Source organism: Mastigoproctus giganteus, chromosome 12 (genome assembly GCF_048544385.1).
Source record: "Mastigoproctus giganteus isolate SK-2022 chromosome 12, ASM4854438v1, whole genome shotgun sequence".
Classification (NCBI taxonomy): Eukaryota; Metazoa; Arthropoda; class Arachnida; order Uropygi; family Thelyphonidae; genus Mastigoproctus; species Mastigoproctus giganteus.
In genome coordinates, this window is record NC_143586.1 from 38,536,861 (window position 1) to 38,552,817 (window position 15,957).

At 37.7% G+C, this 15,957-nt stretch overlaps 1 protein-coding gene across 3 annotated transcripts in view; it reads left to right on the forward strand.

Moving 5' to 3' along the window:
* Positions 1-15,957, forward strand: part of LOC150076909 (RCC1-like G exchanging factor-like protein) — a 161,805-nt gene that overhangs the window by 65,256 nt on the left and 80,592 nt on the right. For all 3 annotated transcript variants that reach the window (XM_090386027.1, XM_090386026.1, XM_090386028.1), the window contains 2 exons: positions 6,318-6,436; positions 15,512-15,596. In XM_090386027.1, the coding sequence (XP_090242153.1) occupies positions 6,318-6,436; positions 15,512-15,596 (204 nt within the window). The remainder of the gene's footprint in view (positions 1-6,317; positions 6,437-15,511; positions 15,597-15,957) is intronic.

Below are 15,957 nucleotides of genomic sequence, written 5' to 3' on the forward strand. Positions count from 1 at the left end.
TTTTGCTATAGCACACAAATTCGCATTGCGAAAATGTGTGTTATAGCAGAATTGACTCTACTAGGTTCTAATACTTTTTTGTACTTGGGGTTTTCCTGGAAAAAAAATGCACTTTTTCCCATTCTGACATTTGGTATTTTTTAAATTGATTTGGTTCTGGATACATCTCACACCCTCATTGTCACACCCTGTATAATTTTAAAAGGGGGCATGAACTCAGTGGCTTTTAGAATCTTTTTGAAATTCTTATGAAAAATGATACATTTTAATATTGAGTAATGATAGAAAAAGCCCAACTCTGTTTAAAAGTATATTTAAAGGTCTGGGATACTAAATTTACCACTAACAGTGAAAAATTAGTGGCAAAAGGCTTGCTGTTGCCACTGTTTGAGGATAAGTAGTTAGAACAAGAGCAAATGCAATATAGTACACCTTTTGTTGATACATTTTAATATTAAACAAAAATACGAGGTGTGGTTATTAAAAACAAGATGAAATAAAATAAATATAAATGAAATATATCATATCTTACAAGTTACCCCTTCAGAATGGGGCTTGGGCTTGCACACACTGTTCAATACTTTTCTTCCAAGCACAGAAAAATTCCTGGAAGTTATCTTCTGTTCTTTCCAGTGGACTGAAAATAGATTCTCCTAAGTACACTTCAGTTTAGTGAAGAGAAAAAAATCACATGGGGCTAGGTCGGGCAAGTGGGGTGTATGTTCGCACACAGGAATTTGTGTTTTGGTCAGAAACCAGCAAACAGAGAGTGCGTTGTGTGCTGGAGCATTGTCTTGATGGAGCATCCAACCATCCTTCCACAGTTCGGGTCTTTTCCTTTCAGGCAGCCTTGTGAGAACTTCAATGTAGTATGTTTGATTGAAAGTCTGATTTAGTGAGATGTATTCAGCCATAATAATTCCTTTAATGAAGAAAACAAGAAGCATGGATTTCATTTTTTATTTTGACATTCTTGCTTTTTTTGGTCTTGGGGGTTGTTTTGTCTTCCATTGCAATGATTGTCTTTTAGTTTCTGGGTTATACTGGAACAGCAACTTTCATCACAAGTAATTAAAGTACTCAGAAATTCTGGATCTTCAGTTTTTTTCAAACCATCTTAAACAAATTTGGAGTATTCTCATTCTTTGATCCTCATTCAAAATTTTTGACAAAATCTTGACACACTTTTCTCTTGCCTAAATTTTCAGTTAAAGTTTGTTTAACTGTTTCTTTGTCCATATTGAATTCTGATGCAACCAGATAAGGACACATTTAATTCTGATGTGGATTGGATAAGGACACTGCTTAGAAATGATCATTTAATGCTTAAATGATCACATCTAAGTGATGGCCTTACGTGATCCACATTTTCATAAGTTTTCATGGACAGATGGCTTGGTCATTCACTGTTTTTCATATTCTCTCTCTCTTCTTTCTAAAAATCTTTTACCCCATTCAAACACACGAGCTCTTGACGTAACTTTCATTGATGTTTTCTTTAGTTTTGTTAAAAATTTGAGGTTAATTCTTTGTTCGATTCTTTTGTCTGTCATTTTTCTAGAAAACTGAAAAAAACAGAAGGTAATGAAAACCTGTCTCATTGCAAAACAAATTATCATGTTAGAATGTGACGTGGCAAAAAAACTAGGAAAAAGTTCATCTAGTTTTAGTTTATGCTGTGCTATTGTTTCACATCTGTGGTCAACTGCTGTGTCTTTGTTTCACAAGTGGCATTTGGTGTGCAGTGGCTGTGCATGCAGTCTCATTATTTAATAGTCACACCTTGTAGCATGAGAAAAAGTCAGACTCTGTAATAAAGCAAGTGGTCTGGAATCCCAAATTTACTGAATGAAACAGCTCCCGGCATGTTCTGTGCACTTCTGTTATCAGTGTTGCTGATGAGTTACTTGCTTTCCCTAACCTAACTTATCTTAACAAAACTGTTTCCTGTTTTTTTCAGTTAGTTTAGGGAAATTTTTTTTTTTTTTTTTTATATGAGAACCCCAAACACAAGAGGTATTATAACCTATAGTACTTGGTACCGTGCTTGGGTTGGAGGTTGAGAAGACGAAAGAAGATATTTGTTAACATTGGACTTGAACTTCTGTAGATTGTAATTTTCAGGAAATACATATGAAGGAAGGTTGTTCCAGAAAACGGCAGTTGAATGAATAAATGAGGAAGATGAAAAGTTGGTTCTGTGGGTTTGAAGTTGGACAGTAAATGGATGTTGGCTGGTGGTGGCACGTGTTCGGACTATTTTGAAAGAGAGAGCGGGATTTATAGAAGCCAATTCAGAAGAACAGTGCCCATGGAAGTATCTGTAGAAGAGGCATGCAGCAGAAACAGTATGTCTATGAGAAAGCGAGTGGAGAGACTCTGTTAGAGATGAATCATTAATTAACCTAATTGCCCTCTTCTGAATGGAATCAAGAAGTCTGAGAGAGGTTTTGGGGGCACCACCCCAGATGTGGGAACAATATTCCATGGCAGGGCGGATTTGCGATTTATACAGAGCGAGCAGCTGTTTGGAAGAAAAGTAACACCGAGAGCGAAAGAGAAAACCAAGTTTTTTAGATGCAGATGAAGCAATATTTGTAATGTGCTTGTGCCAAGAGAGATTAGAAGTCAGAGTAATCCCCAAAAGAGATATATCATTTTGCCTAGAAATCGGAGTGTCACTAAAGATAAGCATAGGAGCAGAAGAATCCTTTTTGCGAGATATAAGACAAGATTGAGTTTTAGAAGGGTTGAAATCAACTAAGTTGTCTTTGCCCCACTGGAGAATTACCTGAAGATCGGCATTTAAGGAATTGGTAGCAGATGTTCGAGAAGTTGAAGCTGATTGAGCTGGACAAGGTTTCTCAAAATGGAAAGTTGAATGCAATGTGCTATCATCGGCAAAACTATGGATAGGATTTCCAGTCAATGGAAGAAGGTCATTGATATACAAGAGGAAAAGAGTGGGGGAAAGAACTGAACCTTGGGGGACACCGGCATTAGTGGAGAAGTTAGAAGACAGAGAGCCATCTACCATCACCCTCAGTGAGCGATCAGAGAGAAAACTGGATAACCAATTACTAAAAACAGTTGGCAAACCATAAGATGGAAGCTTGTTTAGAAGACCTTTATGCCAAACACGATCAAAAGCCTTTGAGATGTCAAGAGCAACTACTTGTGTTTCACCGAACCTTTCCATTGAATTAGTCCATAAATGGGTAACATAAGCCAGAATATCACCAGTGGATCGACACTGACGGAATCCATACTGGCGATCGTTGATCAGACGGAAGGTTTCTAGGTAGTTTAAGAGTTGGCGGTTAATTGATTTCTCCATTACTTTAGAAAGAGTAGAAGTAATTGCAATGGGACGATAATTGGATGGGAGGGATTTGTCACCCTTTTTAGGAACTGGCTGGATATGAGCAAATTTCCAAGCAGAAGGAAAAACACCTTTGGAATAAGAAAGTGAAAAAAGGCGGCAAAGAATAGGAGTAAGTTCAGGAGCACAGGTTTTGAGAACAAGTGGAGAAATACCATCAGGACCTGGAGCTTTCTTAGCATCAAGATTCATCAAAATCCTTCTGATATCCTTTTGACGGAAGACCACAGGAGGCATTGAATGGAACGTGTTAGGAATGGTGGGAGGTGTTTTACCAAGATCATTAATATGTGAGCTCGAAGAAAAATGGGATGCTAGCAGGTCAGCTTTATCCTTGGCTGAAGTGACAACAGAACCATCTGGTTTGGACAGAGGTGGGAGCAGAGATGGGCAAAAGTTGCGGCCAATAGCTTTGGCAAGAGACCAGAATGCTCAGCTACCATTAGGGCAAGAAGCAAGTTTTCTACTCTTAGCCTGTACAAACTCTAGTTTGGACTGATTAATAACTGCTTTACAATTGTTGCGAGCTTTGGTGTATGCAGAAAATGAAACTGAAGAATTAGAAACAAGCCAATTACGATATGCAACGTTCTTCTCTTGGACAGCCTTAGCACATTTATTGGAAAACCAAGGTTTAGATAAAGGACGAGATTTTAAAGTGTAGTGTGGGATAAAGGATTCCATTCCTGCAAGAATAATTTCACTGACACGATCTGAGCAAACGTTGACATCAGAAGTTTTGAAACAGTAATCAGACCAAGGAAAAGAAGAAAAGAAGTCTCGCAGGTCATCCCATTTTGTATTCTTGTAATGCCAAACAATACGAGGTTGGGAATAGCCATGAGATAAAGGTTCCATTGGAGAAGAGACAATCACCAAGTTGTGATCTGAAGTGCCTAAAGGACCTCTCACTTCAAGCTTGTACTTAGAAGGGTTGTTTGTGAGAAAAAGATCAAGCGTATTGGCTGTATGATTAGGATTGTCCGGTATTCTTGTAGGTAAATGAACAATCTGTGCTAGGTCATTAGTAATTGCAAAAGCCTCAGCATCTCGACTTGTTGGGTCGGTGTGACTAGAAAACGGAAGCCAGCCGGAGTTGTGAACGTTAAAATCACCAAGGAAAATTACCTAATTAATGAAAATAAGATAATAAAATTTTTATTTTTACTTTGCAGTTAAAAGAAGACTGTGCTTGTTCAGTGGACTAATGTTTTATGAAATTATTAAGTTTCACAAAAACCACTGATTGCAGTTTATCATGTCTTGCTTGTCACTGGAGCTGACTGTGCAGAAATGCTGGCAAGTTGCCAGTTGCTCTATCTATGTGCAGGCCTCAAAAACTTTCCTACGGAAGGGAATCTAAACTGTTTGGCACAGTCCATTACCATCTTGGGTGTCCGATGTCTTTTAAATTTTCTGTTTATACTCCGGCACGACAACCAAGTCAGTAGAGTTTACAATAAATTGTCAATACAAATATTTATCGTATTTAGTAGTCATGGGCTTGAACCCCGGTCCACTCAAGGAACGTGTGCTATGCACTCTCGCTCCTGCCCACTAGGCTACGTTTTCAAGATCTATGGTTTTTGGAGCAACTCTGGAAAATGTCCACTGAAGTCACCTGGGTCCTTCGTATTTCTTACAGTAATGCAGTTCTACATGAGAAAAAAAAATACATAACCATATAACAGAATTCAAGTTTTCTAAATACTGAGCATGGATTTTTTTTTTTTTACAGGAAAAGGCCTTGTGCATCAGGAATCATATCACAGAATCGTATTGTGTCATATGATGATTTCTGTTGCGCATCACAATATGTTATTGAAATTGATATTGTGTCATGTGCTGTAGAGTTGAGAAAGAGGCAGAGCTACTCTTCATTTATGCATTTTATCATTTTTAGCTCTGTATTTCTATTAGTTATACTGGTTTCTATCTTGTTTTTAATTGCACTTTCCATTCTCCATATTGTATTGTTTATTATATATTTTATTTTATTTACATTTGTGTTGGATCAGTGGATGCAAGAACATTTTACTGATGTTCGATATTTTGCCATAACTAAACAAAAGGAATCTCTTACTGTAAGATTTTTAGAGACTTTGTAAATTGGCTACACAGATATAGTAACAGTTGAGCTTCTTGACATTCCTACAACTCTGAAGTTTTGGCTCTCATAGAAAGACTTGAATGTCAGACTCATGGACATATAAATGGTAAACAGCTTGGAATGAACCATAAAGTTTAGTCCCAGAGGTCCTCCTTCTTATGTTAAAGTGTGTGTGTGTGTGTGTGTGTGTGTGTGTGTGTGTGTGTGTGTGTGTGTGTGTGTGTGTGTGCGCGCGTGCGTGCGTGCGTGTACGCACACACTATGGGTGTTTAGTGGCATATAAGCTGCAATGGCTTTAGTGTGCCTGCAAAATACTCATCTTATGTTTAGCCCAATCAGTTTGTTTATTATGTACCTAGAATGCTAATCATACTGACATTAAACAATTTTGTACAGCTGATAATGTATGCTGTGGTGCAACAAACAGATTAGTGCTGCTAGTTTAATCTTTCAGTGTTGCCATAAAGGAATTTATGACAATTACTTCTTTGATGTAGATGGACTCTATATTGAGAGTGGTCAAGGTTATTTTAAGTAAATCATTCTAATCAGTTTTTCAGTTTTAATTTTTTTTATACAGTCTGCATAAAAAACAAACCACAATCTTGACTGTGGTTTGTTTTTTAGAATTGTATTTTCTAGTTAAAATTATTACACCAAAAATATTGTTTTAGATTGCTTCACATGCATTTCTGCATTTATCCTTTTTTTGCTATTTATCAACTTTCTCACCAACAGTTTTTTTAATGATATAAGTGCAGAATATCTTATTAAAGAATTAAGGAGTCATGGTACATTCACTGATATTTTTATATTTATTTTTAGGTTTTGCCCTTGGTAGTAATACATTTGGTCAGTGTGGATATCCAATAGTAGAAGATGAAATATATGAAGGTAGTGGTAGGATCAACAAAATTGAGGGTATTGATGAAAAAATATCTGATGTAAGTGATGCTATAATAATGATTACAACATATTTTAGAATTCACCACAGTGGTGCACAAATAGTTTAACAATCAGAGCCACTTTAAGGGTGACATAATGTGGCATTGGCTCATCATGCCAAAGTTTAGGGGGCATTCCAAAAACCAAAAGAGTAAAAGAAAACAAATATTACTGTCAATTAACAAGAAACAAGTGACAGTTTAAAAAAGAATTCTGCATAGACTATAAGCTGTTTATATATTATATATAAAAAAAAACTAATATATAAAATATGTGCTATTTTATATATTCTATATATAAAAAAAAACTCTATAATTAGAATCCAAATTTTTGACCATTGAAAAACTACTATCAAAGCAAATTTATCTTCTGTCTAATTGTTTAGTATGACATTTTGAGCCAAATAAACATCACAAGCAAAGCCCTCTAAGAGGTCAATTTGAATATGTTGCAAGCTATTCCTCCTACTTTCAAAATCAATCAACTACCTTATAAATTGAAAAACAGGTTATAAATTTGAATGCTTTCTAGATAAACCTGTACTTTCTAGAAAGTACAAGTCACTGTTGAACAAAAGCCGAGAATTAGGGTTGCATTTGAAAGTGTCTGCAATTCTGCCCAGACACGATAGGAGGGAGTATATGATGAGAGCCTTGTCGATCAATTCGGCCCTGGAAAGATTGTGCAAGGCTCAAGGGGTAGAATTTTTTTCAGCCTGGACTGTACTTGTTAACAGGAGAGATTGCTTCTACAGGGATGGGATACACTTAAATAGAAAGGGTGCAAGAATATTTGCTGATGCTATCAAGGCAGTGTTAGGTGGGTCGGAAAACTGCTAGCTTGGGGGGAGACAAAGACCAATAGACTGACAGTAGCCACTGGCAGAGGTGAAAGAGATTCTTGCACTGCTTCTATTAGAATGAGCAGAAGCCTGAAAAACAAGATGCATGATATTTCAGAGACTGCTGGGAATCATTGGGGTACAAGTAAACACATGGGTTGTGTTAGGGTAGCTAAGAAAAAGAACAGGTGCATGTATACTTGTGTGTACACCAATGCTAGGAGTTTAGTAAATAAATTTGATCAATTTGAGGTATTGCTCAAAACATCAAAGGCAGATATTGTTGGGATATCAGAGACGTGGTGTCACACAGATATAAGGGATGCAGAACTGGAATTTGGGGAGTACAACGTCTACAGAAAGGATAGACAGGATAGGAAGGGGGGGAGGGGTTATGCTATTAGTTAAGAAACACATAAAAACCAAGAAAGTGAAGCCTGTCGACATCGCTGGAGTGTCGAGTCAGTTTGGTGTGATATAAGCATTGGGAGATCAAAATTGAGTAGGAGTGTGCTATAGGCCTAATGACTCTGATGAGTATAATAAGAAACTGTACAGGGAAATAGAGTGGGCCAGTAAATCAGAGAGTCTTATAATGGGGGATTTTAATTTCCCAGATATTGACTGGAATTTGGGGGCTGGTCACTCACACACTAACAGGCCTTTTGTGGATTTATTGGATGATTGTTTTCTACATCAGCATGTTCGGGAGGCAACTAGAGGGAGTAATACTCTTGATTTGATTATCAGCAGTAATTCTTCATGCATTAAGAATCTGCAGATAAATGAACCACTAGGTGGCAGTGATCACAGTGTGCTGAAGTGGGATTTACTCAAAGAGGTAACTACCATTAGGAGTAAAGGGAAGGGTTATTGCTTCTGTAAAGGCGACTATGATGGACTGAGACAGTATTTAAATTCTATACAGTGGGACGAACTGATGATGTTACCAACAGCAAATTCAAAATGGGAAGCATTCAAAGAATTAATCTTGGAAGCTACTAGGCTTTACATACCAACTAAGAAATATTGTTCAAGGTTTAGGCCAAAATGGATGTCAGATGAACTAATGAGGCATATGGCAGAGAAGAAAAATGCATGGGATACTTACAAATTAACACATGACACAGAAGCCTATGATAGATACAAGTTGATATGCAACCAAGTTACAAAGGAGGTTAGGCAGGCGAAGGCAGATTACGAGAAATCCTTGGCAAGGGATGCAAAGAAAAACAGCAAAGAGTTCTTTACTTATGTAAACTCTAGAAGGAAGGGGATGAATCAGATTGGTCCACTTGATATTGATGGGTCAACTGTTGATGACCCTGCTCAGGTAGCTAACAAACTAAATGAATATTTTGCATCGACATTCACACGTGAGGAGTTATTCAGCGAGGGGAATGCCAGAGGTGTATTCAGCTCTAGCAGTAAGCTACAGAATCTTGAAATAACTGGGAGTAAAGTGGAGGAGAAACTGTTGAAGATAAACACAAGAAAGGCACCCGGGGTGGATGGGATCTATCCAGTTGTATTAAAGGAGGCAGCAAAGGAAGTAAGCAAACCCTTAGCCATAATTATGAGAGCTTCCTTGGACTCAGAGGAGGTACCCATAGACTGGAAATGTGCAAATGTGACCCCAATTCACAAAGGAGGATCAAAGGCTGACACAAGTAACTATAGACCTGTGAGCTTAACTTCTGTTCCAGGAAAATTAATGGAGGCACTGGTTAAAGAAGCACTGCAGGATCATTTAGACAAGACTTCAGTTATAGCTCGGACACAGCATGGTTTTGTTAAGGGGAAGTCTTGCCTGACCAATTTGATTGGATATTATGATGCAGTCACAAAAGAACTGGATGCAGGGAATAGCTTTGATATTATATACTTGGATCTTAGAAAGGCTTTTGATACTGTTGCACATGGAAGACTGCTACACAAATTGGAGCAGTGTGACATTGGAGGCAAATTGCTGCTATGGATAAAGGGGTGGTTGAGGGGGAGAAGACAGAGAGTGGTAATCAATGGACACTGCTCATCGTGGACTAATGTTATTAGTGGAGTCCCTCAGGGCTCAGTGTTGGGTCCATTATTGTTTTCTGTATTTATAAATGATATTGATGATGGTATGGCGCCTCTGTAGCCAGGTGGGAAGGAGCAGCAGTGCGGAGCACACGCTTCTTGATTAGACCGGGATTCAAGCCTGTCACCACCAAATACAGAGGATGCGGAGAGGTCAGGGAATGACCACCGCATATCCCCGGAGCAATATGGCCTTAGTTGCTAATGCTCCTGAAAACCAAATAACAAACAAACAAACAATGATGGTATATCAAGCTTAATGTCCAAGTTTGCAGACGATACAAAGGTTGGCAGGGTTGTCAAGGACACTACTGACACTATGCTGCTGCAACAGGATCTGGAAAGGTTGAGCAGATGGGCTGAGAGGTGGCAAATGAAGTTTAACATTGACAAATGTAAAGTACTACACATGGGAAACAGCAACCCCAGAGCAACGTATCAACTCTGTGGTACTACACTGACAGTGGTAGAGAATGAAAGGGACTTGGGGGTGGTTGTGCAGGCAGATATGAAGTTCTCTGAGCAGTGCAGACGGGCTGCAAGAGTAGCTCATGGAGTATTGTCAATGATATACAGGAATTTTTCCAGCAGGGATAAGGAGGTGATTATTCCCTTGTATAAGGCAATGGTCAGGCCACACCTAGAGTACTGTATACAGGTCTGTAGGCCTCATTTCAAGAAGGATGTAGAGCTGCTGGAACGAGTACAGAGAAGGGCAACAAGATTAGTGAATGGAACAAAGGGGTGCTCTTACGAAGAAAGGCTTAAGTTTTGCAAATTACAGTGTCTGGAGACTAGGCACCAGCGAGGTGATCTGATAGAGGTGTATAAAGCCTTGAATGGTTTAAGCATGCTCAATGCTGATGGGATTCTTCCTCTAGCTCAGAATAATCACCTGAGAGGGCATAAATTCAAATTGAGGAAAGATAGATGTAGGATAGATGTGCGGAAATTTGCCTTTAGCCAGCGGGTGGTTGGTTGGTGGAACAGACTTCCATCTCTTGTAGTGGAGGTTGATAGCCTAAATAAATTTAAGGCTCAGCTGGACAGGTATTTTGAACGAACAGAGGGGTAAAGAGGAAGTGGTTTTTTTTTTTTTTTTTTTTTTGGCTGATGCTGCATAAGCTTGCTTTCTTGCATCAAATGCCTCTACTAATGCTAATGCTAGATCAGTGCTACTCAGAGTGTGGTCCGTGGACCAGCACCAATCCACGATGAATTGGGAATTTGCCGTGGACGTTACCGGTCTGTGATGACTTGTATTTTACAAAAGTACCGGTCTGCGACAAATTGGAAATAAAAGGAACTGGTCCTTCACCACAGATAGTTTGAGAAGCACTGTTTGTTCTAGATGATGCTAAAAGGTTGGCAGTTGAATTGGAAATTGAATATGAATTTGAACTAACAATAATCCACTGCCAAAAAGAATGATAGTGAACACAAGATGGAGAAAGAAAATTTTAGGATCCACTTTATGATATTTTTAGACAATGCAGTACAGTAATTGAAAGACAAGTTTGAGGTGATTGTAAAGTATAACAATCAATTCTAATATGGATTAGATGAGGATATGCAGAATTACTAAATTTAGTAATTTAGTAATTCTGCATATATGTGATGATCAGAAAGTCATCTCCATAATCGATTTATAAGAGGAATTAAAATATTTGTGAAACCATTTCAAAGGCATATAATCTCACTGAAAATCTTGCAGTTCATATGTTCAAATCAAACAATTTGAAGGCATCATTAGCAAATCTTTTGATGACACTAAGAATTCTTGCCAACTGAGAATGTTGGTGAAGGAAGCTTTTCCATAGATGAAGTTAATCAAACCTACTGCTCTTCCACATTGACACAAGGTCAGTTGGATGTATTGGCAGCCTTATCAGGCAGACTGGTTAAAGATGCATTGCAGGATCATCTAGACAAGACTGCAGCAATAATTCAGACACAGCATGGGTTTGTTAAGGGAAAGTCTTGTCTGACAAATTTGATTGGTTATTATGATGTGGTTACAAAGGAACTGGATGCAAAAAATAATTTTGATATCATATATTTGGATTTCAGGAAAGCTTTTGACACTGTTGCGCATGGAAGACTATTGTACAAATTGGAGCAGAATGGTATTAAGGGTAAGTTGCTACAATGGATAAAAGGATGGTTAAGTGGGAGAAGACAGAGGGTGGTAATCAATGGGTGCTGCGCTTCGTGAACTAATGTTATTAGTGGAGTCCCACAGGGTTTGGTGTTGGGTCCACTGTTGTTTTGCATATTTATCAATGATATTGATGAAGGTATATCAGGCTTAATGTCGAAGTTTGCAGATGATGCAAAGGTTGGCAGGGTTGTTAATGGCAGTGTGCTACTGCAACAGGATCTAGATAATTTGGGCAGATGGGCTAAGAAGTGGCAACTGAAGTTTAACCTTGACAAATGCAAAGTATTGCATATGGGTAGAAGTAACCCTAGAGAAACGTACCAACTGTGTGGTGCTACACTTAAGGTTGTAGAAAATGAAAAAGACCTGGGAGTAATTGTGCAGTCAGATATGAAGTTTTCTGAGCAATGCAGACAGATGCCAGGCAGGTCATGGGGTTTTGTCAATGATATATAGGAATTTTGCTAGGGAGAAGGAGGTGATTGTCCCTCTGTATAAGGCAATGGTCAGGCCACGCTTTGAGTACTGCTTACAGGTCTGGAGGCCTCATTTTAGGAAGGATGTAGATGTGCTTGAGCGTGTACAGAGAAGGGCAACAAGATTGGTGAGTGGAACGAAGGAATCTTCTTACCAAGAGAGGCTTAAGGTCTGCAAATTGCAGTGGCTAGAGACTAGGCACCTGCGCGGTGATCTGATTGAGGTGTATAAGGCCTTGAATGGGTTGAGCACGCTGAATTCTGATGGGATCCTTCCACTTGTTCAGATTACGAACCTAAAGGGGCATAAATTCAAATTAAGAAAGGACAGATGTAGAATAGATGTGTGGAAATTTGCCTTTAGCCAGCGGGTAGTTAATTGCTGGAACAAACTTCCATCTGTCGTGGAAGTTGATAGGTTGAATAAATTTAAGGAGGAACTGGACAGGCATTTGGAGGGAATGGTGTGATTTTTTTTTTTTTTTTTTTTGGCTGATGCTGCATAAGCTCATACACTTGCTTTCTTGCATCACATGCCACCACCACCACTACTACTACTACTACTACTACTACATGCCCCAAATTTAGACCTAGTTGAAACGAATCAAAGATTTGCAACTGTTGAGGCCCAAAAAGTTAATTTTTGAAACAGAAAATTTAACGAATATGTAATAATTAATGCCCCCTGTTAAATTAATAAATTATATTTTTATTTCAAGACTTTTAATGAAATGAACTGATTGAAATAAACAATAAAATTATCAAAAATTTATAATTTATTTTTGAACTGAAAACTTTTTTCAACTTATAATGGGACAGGGACACAGGCACCAAAGCAAAGTTGGCTAAGGGTATCACAACCCTTTGAGCCTTTTCTTTCACCAGTGTGATCATAATGTTTAGAGCGATCTGTAAAATCAGTATGAATAATCACATTGGCCAATCCAAACGTTAATGTCAGTTTGGTTTGCTAATGTTTTTTCGTACATATGTGGCCAACAACAAAAATTGGTTGGAAGTAGCTATTCAGATTCTATGTAAAAAGTACTGCCAAAAGAATCCTTATTTCATAGGTAACCTTTTTTAATGGATTAACTGGATAATGCTAATATTTCACAGGACAATATGTCTTCATCCTTAGGTTGTTATAAATCAAAAAGTATAAAATGTGAAAGAACAATTCTTAAAAACAATCAAGAACAACAGAACATTAATTTATCTTTAGTACTTGTCACTTTCATACACTCCTGGCACCACTCTTATTCTGGTGTAATCAGGTACTTTTGCTGCATCTACTCAGAATTCATTGTTGCTGCATCAGAATTCTTTTGCTGCATCTACTCAGAATTCATCTACTCAGAGTTACATTGACACAAGGTCTATATTACATCCAGTATGATGTGACCTTGAATAGCTCATATTTTACCAGTCTGAGTGAAGAAAATCTATATTCAGGTTTAGTGCTCGGTGAATCTGCATTCAGAATCTAAGTGCCAGATTTTGTCAGCTCGGTGCAATGAAGCAAATTCTAATAGCGTAAAATTTCTGAATAGAGACAAATAAAAAGCAATCAAGGAAATTAACAAAGGGCTTTTAATCACAAATTCAAAAACATTATTTTAAACAGAAACAAGAAGACTTAGATCTATAAAATCCAGCATGATATATTAAACCATAAATTTAGAGTATAGGTCAGACCATGTTTTGGCAATGCATTTAACCAGTAGAGCTCATATCAGTATCACTCATGGCCATTCCAGTTCAATCTGACAAGCATGAGATTGTGACATTACACTGTTAGTGCCTTGCTAAACATTACTGGAATGATCAGTGTAATTCTGATATCCCACTGGTATAGTAATCGTGCAATGTGATACACGAAAGCAAGCATATGAGCTTATGCAGCATGAGCCAAAAAAAAAAAAATTCACACAACCATTCCCTCTAAATGTTTGTCCAGTTCTTCCTTAAATTTATTTAACCTATCAAGTTCCACAACAACAGATGGAAGTTTGTTCCAGCAATTAACCACCCGCTGGCTAAAGGCAAATTTCCGGACATCTATTCTACACCTGTCTTTCCTTAATTTGAATTTATGCCCCCTTAGGTTAATAAACTGAAAAAGTGGAAGAATCCCATCAGAATTCAGCGTGCTCAACCCATTCAAGGCCTTAGTGACCAGTATTACCTGTATTATACCTGTCGTACAACAATATTGTCAATGTGTCAATGGGTCTTCTGCTATTTTCACTACTGTATTAGAAAAAAGGCTTTTGAGCATCAGGAAAGATATCAATAAAAATTACTTGAAACAGCTGACAAAACTTGATTAAAATATGATAAAAATAAGTTAAAAATGATAAAATAATAATAATAAAGCAGTAAAAATGCACGGCTAAAATGAATAAGATCAAATAAAAATAAAGTAAGTAAATAATAAGGTTATAAGACAGGAAGCATTTAAGGCAGATGCCTCTTTTTCAACTTGACATTGGGTAGCACACGTCAGTTTAAACAGGTTTCCATGTGTTGTTGTGGAGGTGGACGGTGTGAATAAATCCGGGGAAGAACTAGACAGATTCTTTGAGGGTATGAATGGATGAAGGTGTAGTGTTTTTTTTTTTATTTTGTCTGTTGCTATATAAGCTTGCCTTCTTGCATCATTTTCCCTTACTACTACTATTATTCTATTTCATCATAATTGATCCCTGCAACTTTAGAAAGCTGTGTTATGGCTTACACTTTTCCAGTCTGATGGTTATGTTTGTGTCTGGTGGATGCCCTGATAATGATATTTACCAGTGTATTATCTCAATTGTGATGTTTGTCACAGCTGCTGTCACTGTCTTTGGTTGTTTTTTCCTGTTTGGGGCTGGACCATTGATCGTTATTCCTGGACTGGAACAATGAATGCTATGTAGTACATTGACATTCCAGACTATTCTACTCTTCTTGCACTTCAGCAGTATGGGAAAAACCCCTTTCTGTTCGGTATGATTGCATGCCATGTCATACTGCACAGCCAGTACTGGCTTGGTTTGAAGACATGGGTGTGCAAAAGCTTCATTAGCCTGCCCAGAACCTTGACCACCTTAATCTCACTGAATGCTCTGGGGATGAACTGGAATGTTGTCTTTAGGTCAGTTCTACCTTCCTATGATTGGTAGCTAAATTAACCTGTGTTGAAGGAGGAATGGACTAAAATATTGTCTTCCCATTATCAATAAGTGGTTTGTGGGCTTCTGATGAGAATACAGTGTGCAGCTGAGGCCCAAGTGGGCTGATTTGTTATTAAATATTGTATCCATAAAAGTTTCTTTGAAACATGCAGATGTTTGGTTACTTTTGGCAATGTAGTTTGTGTAAGGTAATCTTGCACAAATTGGGACATCTGGTAATTCTGCATTTAACATTTAAATAAGGAGGAGGATTTCATTCAGCCTAATTGTCAAAAATTTTGTCTTATTATTTATTGATTACACTTCGTGTATAAATAATATTCAGAAATTTTTCATAGGTGGTGTGTGGCCAAGATCATACACTATTTTTGACTAAAAAAGGAGAAGTCTATAGTTGTGGCTGGGGAGCCGATGGACAGACAGGTTAGTTTAATATAGAATTGGTGTATTTAGGTTTGCTATGTTTAAACATAAACGTAAAACATTGCAAATCTAAATGTTTGCTATGTTTGCTGTGTAAAAACATAGCAAAAGTAAACATCCTCAGTATATTTTGTAATATACTCTCTTATATTAATATGTTTTGGTTACTTGCTTGCTTGTCAGCACGTATTGGTTAACATGTTTTCTTCCTACAAGCTAAAATCTGTATTCTTTATTTTGGAGATCACAGATGATCCCGTAATGAATTAGACCAGCTTTTCTCAGAACCAAAAGTGGCTATCAGATTATTGATAGCCATGCTTGTTGAAAAAGATCCTGCTGTAACTGTTGAAGAACTTGC